The following is a 22,341-nucleotide window of genomic DNA, read 5'->3' on the forward strand; positions in this document are numbered from 1 at the left end:
TGCATATATGCATGTCATGCATGCATGCAATACATGTTGAATAAGCAAAGGGATAATGGAGGACAGACCACTGGATGTCAGTCTCTCCATGATGTTCACTCACTAGTTGGTCAAAGTGCCTCTTTATGAACATTTGACAGCAAACAACGGAGAGAGAAAAAAGATAAGACAAAGTTTTCAAATGCATGTAGTGTTTCGTACTGGAACTGGGCTGGAACTAATTTAATGCCCAAGTGACCTCACTGGAGCAAAGGCAAGTTGCACCTAATAGACTTCTTTGTCTGCATCCACACATGTGACTGAAAGTGGCTGTTGAGCGGGTCGATGAGGCAGCAGGTGGGAGCAATTAAAACTGTCATAAAGTTTGAAAAATGGATCGTAGAGCAGCGCTGAGCTGATTGGAACAGACAGTGTTGTCATTAAGCTTATGCAGAAACTAAAGCGGGGTGAATAAGTAGGCCATACAACCCCAAACGTGTTGCTGCAGTTTGATTTCACTGCTAATGTTTGAGTTTCCAGATGTTTCTCTGGAGTGGCCTTGATTAATGTTATTATTAAGGAATGCCTGTTCTATTTCTCCGAGCATTCGTGTTTTTTAAGTAGTCGTGATCCTTATTATTTCAAGAGAAAACCACTTTTTGAGGGGGGAGAACTGACAGTTTTAAACAGTTGTAGAGAAACATGGGTAAACTGGTCTGGAGCCTCCATGGATCAGGCTTTCTCCAGTTCAACACAAACTGGTGGGGACTTTGTTTTCCTCAAGCTCTTCAACTTTCAGTTACTTTAAAGTAGATTTCAATTAGAAAGCAGTCTCTGCTTTTTCAGTGGCACATCAGCCGTTTCATTTTGTCTGTTGCATCTGTTCATCTGGTGATAATTTTGCTTTGCCATCAGATGACGTATCCTTTAACTCCCTTTACTGAACCTTAGAGGTTCAGCATTGTCTTCATCTGTTGGCTCATTGGTCCCAAGGTGCTCTGTGTTCAGTAGTGATGTGCGGATCAATCCTGAAATATCGATTTCTCCGATACCAATCATTTATGTTCTAGAAACGATTCTCACATTAAAATATCGATATTTTAGTAATTTAGGGTAAATTTGTAGTTTATCATTAACAGGAACACAGTGGAAATAACCTATATCATTCGGATCGTCTACAATTGGAAGGAACTACTTCCTCTTCCGCCTTTCATAGTCATGTGCGAAATATGGCTGTATAAATGTGGCAGCCCCTTGGCGTGCGCACTCACAACAATGGCTGAGCGTAACTGGAGTCATGTGCGGACGTGTTTTACATCCACAAACAGCCGAGACGTGGTTTGCGATACATGTGGCAAGAAAGTGAGGTGCTGTGACAACACCACTGGCCTCGTCAAACACCTCAGAGTAAATCGTATCACAGAATATGACGAGGGTAATGTTGAGGCGAACTGAAGAGGAGGAGAAGGACAGGTGCTGCTAGGGGAGACAGACGTCTCTCATGGAGTCCTTTAGTGCTGCAGGCAGGCAACGTGTTCAAATAGCCACAACTTCAGGATTTTTATTTCTATATGATGAACTCTGCATTATTACGTGATAAGAACAAGTAATCTGATGTCCTGTAATCATTATGATGCTATAATTTGAGATACAATAAATAAAATAAGTTTTTGTACAAAGTATCGGATCAGTGTCGTCGATACCACCCTGAATATTACTTGGTATCGGATCGGAAAGGAAATCAGTGGTATCGCACATCACTACTGTTCAGAGCTCTTCTGTGTGCTCAGGTTAAAAAAAAACTACATCAACAGTGGATTTTATATCAAACAACCATGACATGATTGAAGACTTTGAGCTTGAATTTAATAAGAAGATGTTTAGGGATCACAGACATCTTTGAGGGGCTCAGAGGTCACTGGAAGAAGTAACAAATTTAAATGTAAGGATTTGTGTCAATAATTAGATGAATGAAGTGTAGAACCCACAACATCACCAAATACTGCATTTCCTGCCCGGAGATGCTCTGATAGATCTTTATTACAGCACCTTCAGTTGCTCCCCGTTTGTTGTGATCATGTGACTGACTTGGCCACTGGAAAAACACCATTTTTCTTTGAGTTGAGACGTGTTACAAATGTGCATGGATTGATACACAAGCTTAAAGTGACAGTTACTTTTGTGTGTCATTTTTGAGGACTCACAAGAGGCCGTAGCTCAGGTAGAACATCTACTGATCACAGAGCTGCTGGTTTGATCCCTGCCTGCTATAGTTTTATGTTCATGTTAGATAGAAAACACTTCAGTAAGACAAAGCATAGAAAAAACTGCTTGTATGAATGGCTGTGAATGAAGTTGTATATGGTGCTTAGTAGAAAAGCACTGTATAAGAAAAAAGTCCGTGTGCTTCAGTCCATACAAAGCAATCTGACTACAATGAAAACAGCTCTACAAATGCATCCAAACCTGAGTAAAAAGTGATCATTTATACAAGTTCAGCTTCACAAATCTTTCAAAAAGCTTCCTGTGCACACAGATGTGTAAAAATACACATCCCAATCAAAATGGCACATCTGGGCTTCCACTGTGTCGCTGCCTTTTTTTCAAATGAAACAGACGTTTTCATCTTATTTGGTTCTTTTCTAAATAAAAGAAAATCTCGTCAACATAGCTTCTCCATAGCTTTTACTTCCCTTCGTTCGGCTAAAACTACAATCGTGGTTTCATCAGTCCAGACTGTCAGAAGCTTTTTTTAGATGGTTTCTGTCTTGAGCACTTCAGTCACGTCTTTATAGTTTGATCTTCATTAACCTGTGAATTTTATTCAGAATGTTTATGCATATTCATATGTTATAATATTGAAAAGGGATTGATACCATAATTCTGAATATATTTAGGTGAAGTGTTAGAGCAGCACACAGTGTGTTTTTTAATTGTTGCATCGATGAACACAGCTGTAGATGTTGTTTTTCACGGTAAGCTACGTTTTGCTCCTGGACGTAGAATAAATGGAGGATAGAAAATGAGCCTGGCATAAAAAAAGTGAGCTTTCATATCCACCATCATTTATGGTGATGTCATACTTGAAAATTTACCTGAAAGTTTTATCAACAAGAAATCACAATTACTGTTTGCTGCCAGCAGAGTGCTTTCCACTCACACTGCACACAGTGTATGCTGTCCACAAAGAACAGTTCATTGATTGACCCCAAATTATCACAAGCGTCTGTAAACCTTTGATCACAACTGTGTGTTTGTGTGATTCTAAACTGCAAAGGAAGTTTATCTTTCAGACCTTAGCTGTTACCAGGTGGGCCGTCAGATGAGTCCTCATCAGGCGAGGGCCACCCTTCCTAGATGCTTCACTTTTTTAATCCAAGGACATCTTTGGGTGGTGCAGCAGCGACAGTTTGATTTATACAGCGCCAAATCACAACAAGTCTCCTCAGGGCGCTTTATATTGTACGGTAGGCCTACTCTTAAAAAAAACAAAACAAACATATGACCCTATGAGCAAGCACTTTGGTGACAGTGGGAAGGAAAAACTCCCTTTTAACAGGAAGAAACCTCCGGCAGACCCAGGCTCAGGGAGGGGCGGGGCCATCTGCTGCGACCTGCAGCTAGCCTATCTTTAATTCCTGATGGTTTCTTCTAAACAGCAGCCATAACCTCCCGTTCTATGCCCCTTCACCCAAATCCTTTTTTTTTGGCTTGGACCCAGTGACTCAGAGGACCTGTAGCAATGGTTGACGGGATTTCCCAGCATGTATCCAGCATTTACCTTTTTTGGGCCTTTTTCCAGCTTTATTAGATCGGGACAGTGAAGACTGACAGGAAGACATACGACAAAGGGCTGCAAGTCCACCCTCAGCCATACAGCATGTGGTCGCCTGAGCTAAACAGGCGCCCCTGTACTTCAGGTGTAGCTCATTTCTGGGGCTTGGCAAGGTGTTGTGTCTGAACCTCCCCTCAATCTTGCCTTTTTTCAGCCCAAGGTATCAAGTTATGGTTTTGCTTCCCAGTTTATCCATCTTCTTTTCAGCAGCTCTTTTCTCCCGCTGGTTCCTGGTGAACCAGCGGGAGAAAAGAGCTGGTGGTTACTTCTGTAACCACCAGCTCTTCAGCTGTGGAACTTTCAAGATCTAAACCACATGGAAATCTAGCTTCCTGCATTTGTCGGTCTGGTTTTGGTCCCAGGGGAAAAAAATCTGCTCTGTTCTCCTCACACTGGTAAGTCTGTCTCTCAGTTGGGCCTAGAAAGCTTCACGTCGTCCTTATCGCTCTCATGTGCTTACCAGAATACTGTGTTGAGGTGTCATCCGCCTTTTATTTTATCAGCGTGACGTTCCTCAGTCTCTCTTTTGCTTGAGGCTGCTCATCTTCTCGGGCATTTCTCCTCTTCCTTCTGGCTGCTGGCTCATGGTGTATCACTTGTGATTGGACTCGCTCTCGCTTTTTGTGGAGATATGGAGATGTTTAGGAGAGGGAGCGGTGGAATTTTTAACAAAACTGTTGGCAATATGGTGCCAAGAAAGTAACTGAGTACTGCATCAGGAAGTCAGGAGTGGCAGAGAAGTAAGTGAGGGCTGTGGAGAACATGTAGGAGTGACAGGGTGGAGACGAGTGGTCAGAAGGATCGCAGCAAGAGTGAAAGGGAAGGTTTACAAAATGGGAGTGAGATGTGAGGGGTGTATGCTACGAACAAAACTCAGCACATCCGGACTTTCTTCGAATTAGCGAAACCTACGCTGTTTATTTCTGATCATCAGAGCAGTGAAATTGGAACTGGACCCATTGAAACATTAAAGCTTACTGTCCCACAGCCATTCACACACATGTTGTTTGAACATGCTGTGATCCAGGTTTGTTCTTTAACCGTTAATATGAGTTTTTTTGCACTGTTCAGGTCATAATCAAAACATGCTGATCATAAAAAGTAAGAAATACTTGTATGCAGTTCAGACCTGAGTGAATAACAGAGTCGGTGGTTACAGAGGCGAGAACGTGTGTTTAAACTAGAGCTGCAGCTGTAGTCTGCCCGAGCTTCCAGACACTGATTTACTTTGTTTGGCTAGCTGAGTATTTTTGCACAGATATATTGTTGTTCCTGATGTTTTATTGTTCATGATAAGAAACCTCAGCTTTATGGATTAGTGAGGATATTAAGGGACTGGTCTCTCATTTCTCGCAGTTGTGTTTGTTTAACAAAAGTTTGAAGAGACGAATTTCAGATATTAGAGTCCTTTGAAGTGACAATGACCGAGCTTTTCTTCTGTCAGAAGGAGGATTATGCATTGCCACAAATGCTAATAGACACAGACGGTCTGAAAGCAAAGTTCCTGCTGGTCAGCGCTGCCTCAAACTGAATAGCTGATGAAAACGCAGGTTTAGCTGCTTGAATGAAGAGTCTTGAAGCTGAGGCTCAATGGCTGGCAGGCTGTGTGTTTGTTCAGGGTATTAATGCTTTGTCTGGCTGTGAGCAGCTAATTACAGTCAGCACTGAGACACAGGACGGTGTTCTCACAAGCTCACACCACACTGGAATCTCATTGTGTGTCAGTGAGAAGCTTCACACTGCAGTTTCTCTTTTAATTTCACTTTTGAATTTGTTTATAGACTTTTATTAAAGGGAGGGGTTGTACGTGGGAAGATGTGTTCTGTTGGGAAATGACATGAAAGTCTCACTGATATTATGTCACCTTTGTTTCAGTGTGAAAATGTGCTCTTTTATTTACTTGTTCCTCAGCAGTTTGAGTGTTAGTTTGACATTTTTTACATTTTAACAAAAGCTTTAATATTTTTTTTTGGGGGGGGGGGGTATAGAGAGAGATCAGTAGGTCGTACGGTTACACTGTAACCTTGGTTCTCTGAATGAGACACTATCTCTCGAGTCCGTTACATCTTCCACATGTATGGGGTATGACCCCCGCTGGGTCATGGTGTGTGGAAACTTCTTTAAGACACTCCAGCTAGCCTGGACACGGCCCACAGCTTACATATAAAACAGCTGCACAGATGTGAAACCGGTGATGGTTTGATCGGCACATGTCTCCGAGTGGCCTGAAGGTGGAGAGTTAGTTTCTCAGTCAGAGAACCAAGGTTACAATGTAACCGTTCTCTATCATATCGAGGCTATCTCTCCAGCCCATTTCATCTTCCACATGTACGGGCTAACTCTGTGAGTCACCCCGCGAGGAGACAGTGCAACCGAACCCAGAGTGAATGTACCAATGAACTATTTAGAAATGTACACATATACCTGCTACCCCGCAGCATCAGGGAGGCTGCTGAGACATTCTCGCAACAGCAGACCCAACCACGACGCACAACACCCTCACACAGGATCTCACACACACACACACACCACTCTCAAGTGTAGATCAAATGACCGGTTTCACATCTGCACAGCTGTTTTACACGTAAGCTGTGGGCCGGGTACTGGCACTGAGCCTGGTTCTGCCGGAGGTTTCTTCCTGTTTAAACTGAGTTTTTCCTTCCTACTTTTGCCAAATGCTTGCTCACAGGGTTTCATCTGATTGTTGGATTTTTCTGTAAATAAGAGGAGTAAAAGTTTAAAGATAAGATAACTCTTTATTGTCATTGCACAGTCATACATAGTACAATAGTACAATGAAACTGAAAAACTATCCCACATCGGCGCTACGTACAACACGACACAGTAACTTAAGTAATAAAAAGAAGAAGAAGTGAACATGAAAACACGAACTGTTTAACCATTGCAAACCTGCATTGTAAGACTGTGACATTGGACTTGCTCTAATCAAATCTTCCGCTCGAGTCGTATGCTGTTTCCTGTCATTATTTTCCTCATAGTTGATTTTTAGTGTGAGCGTTGATGGGACTGGTGGGCATATCAGTAAGCAGTTGGTGTTTTGTTAAGGTTTGTTAACGTGCTGAAGTGTTTATTGGTGGAAAACATGAGAGACTACGAGAGGCCACTCAGCTAGCCTGGAGAGCATAATGATTCTTTTCCTGCTGTGCTGAACTTGATCCCTGGGTCTGCAGCAACACTGACTACATGTTCACGTCTTTGTAAGAACTTGGACATGAAAACCCAAGGGTCCACTTTTTGCTCTTGTATTATATTTCCCTTATTTTTCAGTCAAAAACTGACATGCATAAATGAAGAGAAGCAGTAGTGGATTTGCACTTGTGGTCATAAAGAGTCAGTTTTCATTGTTCTGTGAAACGTATTTTTGAATAACCCAGTTTAAAACCATTGGCTTCGTAAAAACTACTGTGAAATTGCAGCCTCCGTAAATAATGTTAGAAAATGGTGTTTTGGTGTAAGAGTCACACAAATAGGAAAATTCTGTGAACAAAAAAAACAACCTTACGAGATTGTTTTTCCAGTTGTCCACTCACCATTTGTTTGGACAAGCAATCGAACTTCCAGGCTAACGGTGTGTGTGTGTGGGATGAGGTCCTGTTTCCTGTGAACAGTACATGCTGCACAACGGCTGTGGTGGAAACAACATGGATTCGTCTTCTGTGGCAACAGGTTAGACCATAAAAATCAAATTGCCCTAGTTGACCTTGCATGCTCCACCTGCAATTATAAAAAATTGGAAGCAGATGCCTAAACGTCCTCCGCGTCGTATTTGGAGAAACATATGGAGGCGTGTTTGACTCAGTCCTGTGCTGCGGAATCCAGTGCAACGCAAGCCATCCTGCAGGAAAGATGGTGGCACCAAGAAGCTCGGTGTTCCTTAAAGAAATACTTATCAGGCTCTCTGTGATGATTCTGAACAAAAACGATGGCTGCACTAGTCAGTGATGACAGAAACAGAAATGAGGAGCCACTGGAGGGTCTTTAAGTTTAAGTTTAAGCAGAGGTCAGCTGCAATTAGCTGTTCCCACACAGCGCCACTTAGGTCACGCTTTACACAGTGATGACGAAGGCATGCAAAAGTGTGTTTCAGTGATGAAGTCAAAACAGCACCAAACCTGCAGAGGAGGTCAGTTGGTGTGTATGTGCTACACTACTGTGTGTGAAGCCCATAGCTGTGCATGGAGCAAATCGCCTTCTTTGGTTCTTGATTGCAAACCCGTGTCTGTTGTATCCATTTAAAGCATGCAGCAGACACGAGTTTGCAGTGTGTGAGTGCAAAGGAAGATAAACTCCAGACTCTGAAATCAAGCTGAAGGTAAAAGCTAGCTACAGGTAGAGTCGCGTAGTCCAACGTGCTCTTTATGTACCAGAAACACGCTCCATTGTGACATGCTGTGTACAGACTGATTTGCATCCCATTCATTTTAAGGCGCTGACTCTAATGGATTGTTGAGCATTGCTGGCCTTTCCACACCAGGCAGTCAGCAAGGCAAGGTCGTTGGTGCCTCAGCTGGCCGCTAGTAATGGAGCAGCCCTCTCTCATTGATCACTTCCAATAATGCTATTTGGAAATGATAATTTCTGCTGCACCAGAGTATACAGGATTAGCTCAATTAATCACATTTACAGATTAGTTTGTCCTCCCTTATTGATCATCCCTTTGTTGCTGCACCAGCATCAATGCAAACACGTTTATCTACTGCAAATCCTTTTTTTAAAATGAGCATTGATGGCAGGAATAATCTTTTCATCTGGGATGCTTTAATCTGGGAAGTAAGTGGTGAGTGATGTGGACCTGGGCGGCTGGTGGCAACGTTGGAGGATGCAATAATCTGTGTTTGGAAAGGCTTCATCGTGTGTGTTTTAGGACACAGCCGTGGTTTGGATGGACGTGAAAGCTGTTCAGTAAAAACCAGACTCCACTCTTCTCTTTGTTTGCTGCCTCATAGCTGTGTGTGAAAGATGGCATGTAGCTCCTCATCACAGGATGACTCGGGTGGCGGCCGTTTATCCTCCTGACCTACCTACGGGGTCTGAGGGTGACCCCCTCGGCTCGGCTGCCGCCCAAACAGAGTTCAGAGCGTGCTCCTCCTCTCTCTGTGTGTCAAATGTGCTGCTTTATAGAGCAGGGCGATATGGCCAAAAATATTTATCACGATATATATTTGAAAATTTGTGATAACGATATAAGTGACAATATAATTGATGTGAGATAAAATACAACTCCACAACTTTACTAGCGCAAAAAACCCATCCATTTATTTTAATTTAAACAAGCAGCTGTTTTATGTGCATTAAAGCTATATAAAAATTTAACAGTGCAAATGCAAATTCCTTGCTGAAAGCTTAACCAAAAGGCATTTCCAGTAGAAATGGGCCGACATATCCTGAGCATAACCATGTATAATATCCACTGAAGTTAAAAAGAGGTGCTTTGCAACATTAAACTGCAGTGTGCCAAATAAAAAGGTCAAATACGTATTTTTCGGACCATAAGGTGCACGGGATTATAAGGCATATTAAACGAAACAAAGCAGTCAGATAAATCAAACTTTATTCAACTCATTCTTCTTGCTTCCTCCACTTCTGTACCATTGATTCATTAATGCTGTATTCTATCACAGCTGCTCTATTCCCATGTTGTTGCAGTATATTAATGACTAACCTCGTATTGTGGATGGATTATCTCAGTTGTTCTCCTGACTGAAGTTTGGTCCGTTTACAGCATCCTGCCATGAGATTGCATTTGTCTCTAACCATCGGGAACCTTCACATTAACTTTTATCGAGTGGAATAAAGTTAGCATTCATCCTCCAGCTTCACTGTGTTTATGCTATGCTAACATAGCTGTGTCGCTAGCGATCACGTAGCAGATCATTATATACCAGCTAGCCCAACTTCAGTAACCCTACAAACGTCACTGCTGTTTAGTTTTCTGTTTTCATTTATGTTGGAAGTGATAGCAGAGCTGTACGTTTGAATTGTTTCAGAAATCTCTCAGTCAGAACATGCTATATCATGCTTAGGTGGAAGCTAGCGAGCTAACTTCCGCTAACTTCCTGCTAACGTCTAACACCGTTAAATGTAATAAATTCGGTTTTCATGGATGCCTGGATGTTAAACTTCATAGTTACACCTGGTAAAGCAGCAATGCTGATCGTTTTATTAAAGATGAAAGAATTTAGACAGTTTTTAACTCTCAGTGATGCTGCAGTGTTCGTTTGACTTTGGGACCAGAATGGGACGGCGTTTAGGACCCAGATTACTCCCAGATTTACAAGCCCCTTAGTCCGACAAATACGGCAATAACGACGGCCCACTTGCATGTTCTACGAAACAAATGTGCTTTGGTGGGTATCTGACGGACAAACACCAAACCAGTTCCACATCACTGAAGTTGCACCATTTTTACAAACTAATTCTGGTTCAGCCACTTCCAGCCCTCCCCACTCTGAATTACTGAATTATTTGGTGTCGTGGTTTAACCATTCGACTGCAACTTCATTTAAATACAAATATATTATATTAGTCTGTGATGATGTCACAGACTAATATCAGTTTTCAAGACCTTTTAGAAGTGAGCACATGGTGCCAGTTATTGGGCACCAGAAACATTATTAAAATGTGTGCTGTCACCTGTTTTTACCCCTCAGCCTTAAGAGGCTGTTTGGCTGTATTCATCACCCAACGGGCAGGTGGGCAGGCAGCATGGACACCCACCTGTTGTGAAGGCAACAACTCAAGAATGAGGCAACGTAGCATTTTGAAACTGACACCAGAGGTGTATCTACTAAAAATGTGAATTTCAATAACCTCCAGCTCAAGGTCAAAGTCACAGTTTTCTGAAAATCTTGTGAATGCATTAACTCCAGCATGAGGCAACATTTTTCAAATCACCACTGCAGCGATGACAAAGGGTTTGAAAACCCCTGTGATCCGAAACAAACGTGTCTTTAAAACAGGGGAAAAGATTCGGCTACATTCCTCCTCTTTACTGTCAGCTCATCATATCCAAAAGATATCCTTTCAAGACTGACGTAAATTTTGCTTGGGGGTTCATACGAGGCCCTGTCACTATTATGTCTGTCCTACAACATATATCATAATCACCTGTACCAATGACCTTGGCTATGAGCCTAAAGGCCTATGAATTCATTGCTAATATAGGTTACAGTGGAGGTTACACAGCCTGTCCTCTCACACGTCCCTGAGCTGGAAACACTTCTTACAGGCAGCGTGCTACAAAGCTCTAAGCACAGCTGGGAAACCCTCTCACTGGGACTGAGCTTAAGCTTGATTGACCTCACACCAACTTTGCATTACAACAGCAGAAAGAGTGTGCTGCTTCAGTCTGTATTCACTGACCAACAGTTGCCTTGAGTCAGTGACTGAGCTTTAATTGCATTTGGAGCTGAATGTAAACACAGTGCTTGGATCAGTGATTAGAACCTTGCAGAGTAAATGTTCAGCTTCATTGTACCAATGACCTGCTGCCTGGCTGTGGTTGGGATGTCAGCGGAGCTCCTGAAAACGATTCTGCTGCTGCGTAAAGGTCAATGCTTTTCCCTGGGTATGCAGTCCATATAAATTCATCTTCTTAAATTTTTGTGGGTGGCTGTAGCTCAGGTGGGAAAGCAGGTCACCTGCTAATCGGAAGGTTGGTGTGGTCGAGCCCCGCTTGCTCCAGTTTACATACCAAATGTAATGGCAGTATACTAACCCCAAGTATTGAAATGATACAAACATATGAAGAGCATAGAAAAAAGTGCTCGGGTCAGTGAAACAACAGTGAAACTCAGAGAAGAAAAGTGTTCTTTTTATTTGTCCCCAGGCCAAATTACAAGACTTCTGGGCAGCATGGTGGTGCAGTGGTGAGCAGTAGCACCTCCCAGCAGGAAGGCTGCTGGCTAGCCTGCTGTCCTGGTGTGTTTGAGTCTCCTCTCTGGTTGCTCTGGCTTCCTCCCACAGTCCAAGCACATGCTTGTGCATTTAACTGAGGATTGATGAGAGCTAGATAAAGGCCATAAATGTGTCATAGATTAAGTTTTTTATGGATGTGTTGTTCAATGTGACTTATAGTCTAAAAGCATTATGTCATTCATACATACAGTTGTGGTCAAAAGTTTACATACTTGTAAGAATATAATATAATGGCTCTACCGAGTGTCCCGTTATTTATAAAACTGATTTTTCTCTGATAGAGTGATTGGAACAGATACTTCTTTGTCACAAAAAACATTCACAAAGTTTGGTTCTTTAATGACTTTATTATGGGTTAATGGAAAAAAGTGATCACATCTGCTGGGTCAAAAATATACATACAGCAGTGCTAATATTTGGTTACATGTCCCTTAGCCATTTTCACATCAATTAGGCACTTTTGGTAGCCATCCACAAGCTTCTGGTTGAATCTTTGACCACTCCTCTTGACAGAATTGGTGCAGTTCAGTTACATTTGATGGCTTTCTGACATGGACTTGTTTCTTCAGCATTGTCCACGTTTTCAATGGGGTTTAAGTCAGGACTTTGGGAAGGCCATTCTAAAACACTTATTCTAGCCTGACTTGCCATTCCTTTACCACTTTTGATGTGTGTTTGGGGTCATTGTCCTCTTGGGACACCCAACTGTGCCCAAGACCCAACCTTCGTGCTGATGATTTTAGGTTATGTTGAAGAATGTGAAGGTAATCCTCCTTCTTCATTATCCCGTTGACTCTCTGTAAATCACCAGTTCCATTGGCAGCAAAACAGCCCCACAGCATAATATTCCCACCACCATGCTTGATTGTAGGCATGGTGTTGTTGGGGTTAAAGGCCTCACCTTTTCTCCTCCAAACATATTGCTGGACATTGTGGCCAAAAAGCTCGATTTTTGTTTCTTCTGACCACAGAACTTTCCTCCAGAAGGTCTTATCTTTGTCCACGTGATCAGCAGCAAACTTCAGTCGAGCCTTAAGGTGCCACTTTTGGAGCGAGGGCTTCCTTCTTGCACGGCAGCCTCTCAGTCCATGGAGATGCAAAACACGTTTGACTGTGGACAATGACACCTGTGTTCCAGCAGCTTCTAATTCTTGGCAGATCTGCTTTTTGGTGATTCTCGGTTGACTCTTCACCCTCCTGACCAATTTTCTCTCAGCAGCAGGTGATAGCTTGCGTTTTCTTCCTGATCTTGGCAGTGACGAAACAGTGCCATGCACTTTATACTTACAAACAGTTGTTTGCACTGTTGCTCTTGGGACATGCAGCTGCTTTGAAATGGCCCCAAGTGACTTTCCCGACTTGTTCAAGTCAATAATTTACTTTTTCAGATCCATGCTGAGCTCCTTTGACTTTCCCATTTTAGCGTTTGTGGGTGTTTGTATCCAATGAGCCCTATTTAACTGGCCTAAGAGAAGTCACCAGCTGTAGTCACTCATAATCACTCACAAGAAGTGAAGAGGCCATGCTATGAAGCTCAGTTCACTGACAACTTTCTAAGTCACCAAAATTGCTAATTCATGTTGCTGTATGTATATTTTTGACCCAGCAGATGTGATCACTTTTTTCTGTTAACCCATAATAAAGTCATTTAAGAACCAAACTTCATGAATGTTTTTTGTGACAAAGAAGTATCTGTTCCAATCACTCTATCAGAGAAAAATCAGAGTTTTAGAAATAACGGGACACTCAGGAGAGCCATTATATTCTTTACAAGTGTATGTAAACTTTTGACCACAACTATACATGCATTCCATGTACTAATTGCTACTCTTGGTAGCCGGGGATCGGTCTGACAAGGCCTCGCTCCGGGCCGTCCTCCAACCAGGGGCGGAGCGTGGGGGTGGCTTACTGGGCTTAAGCCCGGGTTGTTTTGTCAGAAGCCCGGGGTCTTTTGGAGTGTAATTTTTTCATAGTTAGATGCCTGGCTGACAACTGTATAAAACAAAAAGTACACACAATATTCGAAGCACATAGTGCACACTGTGGGAATTTACGACTGTGCATGAATCCCCCTGATATTGGTATGATCCGAGCTCAGGCACTGAGCGAGAGGGCGGGGCCGCTGCTGCCTGTTAGTGCGCTGTTGGAGAAACGCAGCCAGCCATACTAAGGAGAGCTTAAGTTTGACCAGGTACCAAAGCAAATCATTCGTACCGTATAAATAATGTAAATATGACGGTGCATCACGAAAGATTGATATCAAACTGATCACTTGACCAATATTACGTTACTCGCTCTTCAAGTGAATCAACAAATGGCGAAATGAAAAGCCGAACAAATGCTATTTTTTTAGAGAGTCTTAGCTTACGCGTGTTTATTTCATATTCTCAGTTCTTACCCTCCCGACTAAATCGGTTTCAGTTATGTACTGAAATATAAGAATGGACATTAGAGGCTTCTTTCAAAGAAAAAACTCAGGTAAATGTTATTTTATATATTATGCTTTGTATGTTGTTCAGTATATTTCTATGCAAAACAAGAGGGATTTCAGTACACAGCAGGATATTCACATTTATAACCAGATATTTACACTTTAGGGAGAAAACATAAAACATTTTTACTGTACAACATCAATTTAGAGTAAACTTGTTTTGCATAAATAAATATTGAAATATCTTTTGAATTAGTTAAATGTCAGAATAAAGAGAGACAGAGCTGTCTATTTTTTATCACTTTCATCAAATTTAGGAGTACATATACACTAAGTTTATTGTTAATTAATAAGAAAACTCCAGACGATTCCATTCTGAGCTGAAGAAGCTTCTGATTGGTTCGTAGAGTCCATGTGAGTAAACTGGTGGCACAGCTGTGGATGCATATAAGGCAAAACACAGAGCCTGTTTCTGTGACATGGGAAAATCAAGACATGTCAACCAAAACACCAGGAAAAGAACTGTGGAGCTCCATAAGTGTGGCTCAGTTTGAATACAATTTGGTGCCATTTGCAATTAAGAAATACAGATAGTTTCTCTCTTTACTCTTAAAGTTAACAAATGTGTTTTTTATATTTATCTAAAAAATAAACATTTAGTCTGATTTGACGTTACAATTAAAAAAAGTGTTTTTATCTGAAGAGTAAATATCTGGTTTCAGCTGTATATTTGATGATTGTCAGCACAGAGAGGGAGATGGAGGAGCAGAGAGGGAGCGAGAGGGAGAGAGAGAATGAGGACAGAACAGAGATGAACAAGAGCAGGTGAGACACACATGTTAGTCAAATGGTTGTTTACCAAAAGTATCACCGTATCATAGGTCCTCATGTATCTCGTACCTAGTGTTTCTTTTTAGGTTTGTTATTTTTCAAATTCTATATTTATTAAGTTATGCAGCTTGTTTACACAACAAGGCTAAATAATTATATAAACTTTTCTAAATCTAAATAGTGGACTTTGGTAGAATTAAAAAATAAGTGTAGTGCAGGTCTATGATGATTTTTAGTGCTACTATCATCTAGTTCTGATTCTGGTTCTGTCTTGATTAAGTCCTCAGTAGTCCTGATTTAATTCCGGATCAGTTCTGGCTCTGGTTGAATTGGGGTTTAGTCCTCGTGTCTTGATACAGCCCTGATTTTGTTCCGCCTTGCTGCTTAATTAAAAAACTAGTTTAAGGTGTCCTGCATATGTGATATATATTTTTCCCTATATGAAGTCATTCTTTTTTTGAACAAAACTCAAAACAGAGCCAATTAATCATTCAGTCATTTCTACCCCCCCAAAAAAAAAATCCCACATGCATACTACCCTTTTGGGCTAAGCCCTGGGTGTTGCAAATGTCTGGCTCCGCCTCTGCCTCCAACACACATTGCCCCTGACCCCCACGGTGCCTCCTGCGAGTGGTGGGCCTACAGGAGGATGGGCCCATCTCCCTTTTATGGGCTGTGCCCGGCCGGGCCCCATGGACTAAGGCCCAGCCACCAGACACATAAGTGTTTGGTGTGAACTGTAGCCAACAGTAATGGACACATGGTTAAGGAGAGCTGTTTAAAACAAATCCCTGACCAGACATACTGACACTCTGAGGAAGGCTGTGCTTTTCAAATTTGAAATTCTGACTTTCATTTGAACGGTGAAGGGAAGCACGAGTGTAGAGCATAGATAGGACTGGAAATTTAGGCTTCAGTTCAAGATTTATTGACCATGTCCACTCCCCTTCATGGTCACATGGTCTGTTTTTCTCCTACTGGACCTAAAAACTGAACCTACCTGTGCAAACTTGCTTTTATTTAGTTCTGTCTGTTAAAACTGTTTTAACTGTATCCTTTTGTATTGACGTGGTTCTCCTGCAGCACATTTCTGCTAAATTGAGTCCAAGTCTCATTCTCCTATTCACACACACATTCATATAGTGCTCTTATCTATATCTAATCAGACTTATCTAAAGTACACATGCACAAAGTATTTTAGAATAGAATAGAATAGCCTTTATTGTCATTGTACAGAGTACAGCGAAATTGGAGTGCCACTCCCTTGGTGCAAGATTCAATAATAAATATAAATGTAAAATATAAAAAGTACAATAAAACAATCGCAAGTACTCAAACAATAGTAAGTACGATATATACAGGATAGCAGCATAATATAATGACAGTATGAATAGCAGCATAATATAATGGCAGTGACGGTATGGTGCTTATTTACTACGGTGATAGCTCTGGGAAAGAAGCTATCCCTGAATCTGTTTGTCCTGGTTTTATGTGACCTGTACCGTCGGCCTGACGGTAATAGTTCAAACAGTTGGTTGCTGGGGTGAGAGTGGTCCTTGATGATATTGCCAGCTCTGCTGAGGTACCGAGAGTTTGCAGTGACCTCCAGGCTGGGCAGAGAGCAGCCAGTGATCTTCTGGGCTGTGTTGATGACCCTCTGCAGTACTTTCCTGTCCGCAGCTGAGCACCCTGCATACCATGTTCTTATGCCGTACATTAGGATGCTCTCTATGGTGGCTCTGTAAAATGTCACCAGCAGCCTCTCCTCCAGGTTGTTCCTCCTGAGCACTCTCAGAAAGTGGAGATGCTGCTCGGCCTTTTTTACCACCGCCGTGGTATTTGCAGTCCAGGAGAGGTCATCAGAGATCTGCACGCCCAGAAACCTCATGGAGTGTACCCTCTCCACACAGTTCCCGTGAATGTAAAGTGGGGACGGGTCTGCTCTGCCCTTCCTGAAGTCCAAGATAAGTTCTTTAGTTTTCGTGGTGTTCAGTTGGAGGTTGTTAACTGAACACCACTCAGTCAGTCTCAGTCAGTCTGTTGACCTCATCTCTGTAGTCCGACTCATCCCATTTTGCATCATTCCTTCATCATATAAATCAGCGGTCCCCAACCCCCGGGCTACGGACCGTTCCGTGAGTCATTTGGTACCGGGCTGCGAGAGTTGACACTCGGGTGTGAAATTTATGGTTTTCAGGGATTTTATTGGTTTTTATCGTTATTTTTTATCATTTTTATCGTTAACTTGGTTTCTTTGGGTCCTTTCCTATGTGTTATGAATAAATCTTCTTTGTTTTTGGTACCGGTGCTGGTTTTTTTTTTTCCTTGTATGTATCCGCGAAACCTTAAAGACCAGTCCATGAAAATATTGTCAGACATAAACCGGTCTGTGGCACAAAAAAGGTTGGGGACCGCTGATATAAATGATTAGTTAACTTACGTTATTGGATTCTTCTTGGTCACTGTCCTGGATCTCAGTTTGGAGTGGCCAGGTTGGGAAAAATAAACACACATTTAGTGAGATTGTTGGATTTAGTAGAGAGACTGAATTAAGAGAATTCATCATTAGTGTGACACAGAATATCACTTTCACCGATGGTCTTATAGAAAATGATTACAGCTATACAACACTCTTTACAGTAAGCTGAAGAAACGTGTCTCTGTGCACGGGCCTGCTGTGGCTCCTCTGCTGTGTTTTATCCAAAGCAGTTGGAATCAGTACAAACACACCAAGTTTCTCTGTAAGAGCGTCACACACATCTGTTCCCAGGATAACACTGGAAGTGTCATGGTTTGCTTGAGGACTCACACGCAGGACTCAGAGGCACAGTTGGTATTTATTACTGTTCCACCAGGTGTATATACAAATAGTACAGGGGTAGTGCTATATACAAAGCGGTGACAGGGAAAAGGCTCCGGGGAAATCCAGGTAGGGAAAAGACACTTGCTCCTCTTCTGACTCTCTCCTATCGTGACCAGTCTCTCTCCAAACACTCACAAAAAACAGGAATCCACTCGGGGAATGCAGGGTCGGGTCCAGGGGATCTATGTACAGAAGGAAACACACGTTAGAGGTTTTGCGCAGGGAAACGAAAGAGAACTTGCTCAGAGCCGGGCTGCACTGACGCGAGTCACACACAACGATCCAGCGATGAGTAGAAGCCACTCCCTGGCTTAAATGCTGGCTGCACTGATGAGGCCCAGGTGTTTCCTCTTCAGAGGGGCGTGGGCCGAGGGCGTGAACCCGCCATGAGTTCCGCCCTGGCGAGAGAGAGAAAGAGACCGCTACTAGTCAGCGGCCTGCTGATCCCCTGGCCGTGACAGAAGTGTATAGATGAAACACCAGGTTTGCCCCGGTGAGCAGTTGCATTCGTTAGACGTTCACTGTGTTACTTTTGCTTCCTTGCGAGTAAAATAAACACGTTGGAACTCGCTGCTCTGTGTGTCTCACTTCATAAGAGAATTTTTGAAACATGTCCCACAGAGACACTTTGACACATTTCTGTCTCTCCTCAGGCTGACTGTACACTTACCAAGAGACATGGGTTTACTAGTAGTAGCTACTCAACAAAGCCAGGGAAGAGGTCAGTGCATTCATTTTTTATTTTCATTTTGTACGTAGACTACCAGTCCAACATTTGGACACACCCTCTTATTTAATGGTTTTTCTTTATTTTTACTGCTTCCACATTGTAGATACAAACTGAAGACATCAAATACATGAAGCTAGATATATAGAATAATGCAGCAAAGAGAAAATGTATAAATAACTCTGAGGAATCTAAAATATAAGACATTTAAAGTAACCCTTTGCTTTGTTCTTAATGACGTTGGGACCATCTGTTGTGTTGTGCAGCAGTCAGGTTGGTGCACAGCTGACAGGCCTATTTGACAACTGCTAGAATTCATATTATGGCGAGAACCAATCAGCTAAGTAAAGAGAAACAACAGTCCATCATTACTTTAAGAGCTGGAGGTCAGTCAGTCGGAAAACTGCTAAAACTTTGAATGTGTCCCCAAGTGGAGTCGCAAAACCATCAAGACTACGATGAAACTGTCTCACATGAGGATCGGCCCAGGAAAGGAAGACCAAGAGTCTCCTCTGCTGCTGAGGATACATTCATCCGAGTCACCAGCCTCAGGAATCACAATCACAAGCAGCAGCTCAGATCAGAGCTCAGATAGATGCCACACAGAGCAGCAGCAGACACATCTCTACATGTTCAGTGGAGACTGTGTGAATCAGGCCTTTATGGTCAAACAGCTGCTAAGAAACCACGACTAAGGAAAAGCATCATTGAAGGCAAACTGAACCAGCATGGCTACCACAGCATCCTGCAGCCACATGCCAGGACAGGACAATGAGCCCAAACACACCTCCAGGCTGTGTGAGGGCTGTTTGACCATGAAGGAGAGTGATGTCTGTGCCAGATGGCCTGGCCTCCACAGTCACCTGACCTAAACCCAGTGGAGATGGTTTGGGATGAGATGGAGCGCAGAGTGAAGGCAAAAAGGCCAACAGGTGCTCAGCATCTCTGGGAACTCCAAGACCGTTGGAAACCATTTCAGGCGACGACCTCATGGAGAGAATGCCAAGAGTGAGCAAAGCAGTAATCAAAGCAAAGGCTGGCTTTGAGAGTTATTTCACACTTGTTCATTACTGCATAATTACATATGTGTTCATTCATGATGCCTTCAGTGAGAATCTACGATGTAAACAGTGTGAAACTAAAGAAAAACATTAAATGAGAAGGTGTGTCCAAACTTCTGACTGGTAGTCTATTTCACAGTATGCTTTAGGTGTTTGGTAAAACTTGCTGCTTGTGCTTTGTGCTGTAGGTCGGGGAAGGAATGCCTGGCTCAGCCCTCTGGGTTGTGCCATGTTCACTCTGAATGTCCAGATTGAGCTGAACTCCAAGCTCGGACAGAGGATTCCCTTCCTGCAGCACCTGGTTGCTCTTGCTGTAGTGGAGGCTGTTTGCTCACTTCCTGGATATCAGGTATCCCAATATCTCCATAATAACATTAAGACATCCAACTGTTTAGCAGTCCATGTTCTTATTACAGCATTACTACCAGTTAATGTCACTGTATTAAAAGCATTTTATTCGAAGCACTGCAGCGTTACGGCCTTTTTCCTGCTTAGATGTTCTTCTATTGTTCTAAAAGATGATTGTGCCCTTACTGTAAGTTTTATTTTATTCATTCTTTTAGGTTTTTCCTCATATGCCCTGTGTTTGTTCCCCCATCATTAGCCTAGTATTTACCCAAAAGTTGATTCTGTTCATCAGGACGTTTTCAGTGGGAGAAACATTTCATCATCATCCAGGTGACGTCTTCAGTCTCAGCTGACTGCAGGTTTCCAATCTTATAAACAGGACATTTGCATAATGACTGAAACCAGCACCACTGAATGAACTGTGATTGATCATTAATATGCAAATTATCATGGACATTGATCAACAACCACTGATCAAAGCCCATGAGTCCCATTCACAGAGAGTTGGGCAGTGACTGCAATCACAGCATGTAAGATGGTGACAGATGTACCCTTAGGTAGGGCTGCTCAATTAATCGAATTTTAATCACGATTACGATCTGGGCTTTCAACGATCATTAAAAATGACTGAGCCGATTATTAGCCCCTCCCTCATTTATCCGCGACACCTTAAAGGCCGGTCCGTGAAAAAATTGTCGGGCATAAACCGGTCCGTGGCGCAAAAAAGGTTGGAGACCGCTGATTAAGAGGACCCGAGGGAAGCTCGGAAAGCTAAGCAGAAGTTATTTGGAGAGTGACTGCCGCTGGTTGAAAAGAGAGTTTAAAAAAAACAAACTTCAGTGGTGTTGCACACTATTTTATATTATTTTTTTAAAGTTATTGTTAACCCTTTAAAGCCGGTCAGAGCAGCACGCTCCGTGTTGTGTAACTATTTTTAAATCCCTGTAGAACCTGAACCGTGTAAGCTAGCGCAATAATTTGTTTTGCATATGAAACCGGAGGAGTTGTACTTACATCTGATGCCATCAGCTTGTCCTCGGTCACGGTTTCGTTCCACATATAGCTTTGAAAAAATTGCATAAAAAGCGCTTGCAGGAACAAAAACATAATATTCCAGAAACACGCTTTGCCGTTCCTATCAGCTGTTCGTAACACTTCCCACAGTGAAATGATGCACCTGCTGTTTTCTTTGCAAATTTGCATCATAGGATTTTTTTGTTTTTCCTGCAGTATATAAAAATTGCTGTATCTCCAAAATAAAACTATGAAGACACTCAAAATAAATTTCCTGTGGTGGGAAACTATTTTTTGCAACTTTATTGTATTTAAAGTTTTGAGGGATAAACCTCTTAAATTTCTCCAAGTAGAAATATATGTAAACAAAACAAAAGCGATTTTCAATTTTTTTTGTAGTTTATTGCACTTTTTTGCAATTTATGTAATTACTATGGACTTAATGCATACATATTATTAAAATATGGGCTATAACAGTTGTATTGATGTATAGCAACTTGAAATGCTCCCACAAATGGCACTACAGCATGTAAAAAAATAATATAAGCTCTGGTGGACTTGGTTCTATAGTAGGTCTTAAAGGGTTAAATAAATATCGTCAAATAATCGTGATCTCAATTTCAGTGAAAATAATCGTGATTATCATTTTTGCCATAATCGAGCAGCCCTACCCTTAGGCCCCCTCTTCCATTCAGAGATGGTCTTTCCCTTTTCTCATAAATGGCCTCCTTGACTCCGCCCTCAAACCAGCGTTCCTCCCTGTCCAGGATGTTACATCCTCATCATTGAAAGAGTGTCCACTGGCCTGTAGCTGTAAACAGGCTGCAGAGTCCTGACGAGGTGGCTCTTCTGTGTTGTGGCATCCTCTTAGCCAGAGGTTGTTTGGTTTCCCCGATGTATAAATCCTGGCAATCCTCCTGCACTTAACAGCGTACACTATGTTACTCTGTTTGTGTCGGTGTTTGGAAGAAATGCGTCTCAGCTGTTCCGATACTCCTGACATGTACGGGATCACTACGGGTTTTCACTTACGCAGCAGTTGTAGCGTCCTGATGACACCCAGTTTGTGCTCCAGTGGATGTGGAGTCAAACCTTAAATACTGATCCGTATGCGTAGGTTGATCAAGGAACTGACCTCCCAGCCCATCGTTCCTTCAGTGGTGCTAGTTTCAGTCCTTGTGCAAATGTCCTGTTTATAAGGTTGGAAACCTGCAGTCAGCTGAGACTGAAGACGTCACCTGATGATGAAACATTTCTCCCACTGAAAACATCCAGATGGACAGAATCAACCTTTTGGGAGAGCATGCATGAAGA

General features: G+C 42.3%; 1 protein-coding gene across 2 annotated transcripts in view; it reads left to right on the plus strand.

Moving 5' to 3' along the window:
- Window positions 1-22,341, plus strand: part of hlcs (holocarboxylase synthetase (biotin-(proprionyl-CoA-carboxylase (ATP-hydrolysing)) ligase)) — a 47,512-nt gene that overhangs the window by 18,734 nt on the left and 6,437 nt on the right. For both annotated transcript variants that reach the window (XM_085288063.1, XM_085288062.1), the window contains exons 7-8: window positions 18,531-18,598; window positions 19,854-20,014. In XM_085288063.1, the coding sequence (XP_085144189.1) occupies window positions 18,531-18,598; window positions 19,854-20,014 (229 nt within the window). The remainder of the gene's footprint in view (window positions 1-18,530; window positions 18,599-19,853; window positions 20,015-22,341) is intronic.

Source organism: Mchenga conophoros, linkage group LG10, assembly GCF_057382185.1.
Source record: "Mchenga conophoros isolate Kocher_MC1m ecotype Shallow Benthic linkage group LG10, M_conophoros_male_GT1.1, whole genome shotgun sequence".
Classification (NCBI taxonomy): Eukaryota; Metazoa; Chordata; class Actinopteri; order Cichliformes; family Cichlidae; genus Mchenga; species Mchenga conophoros.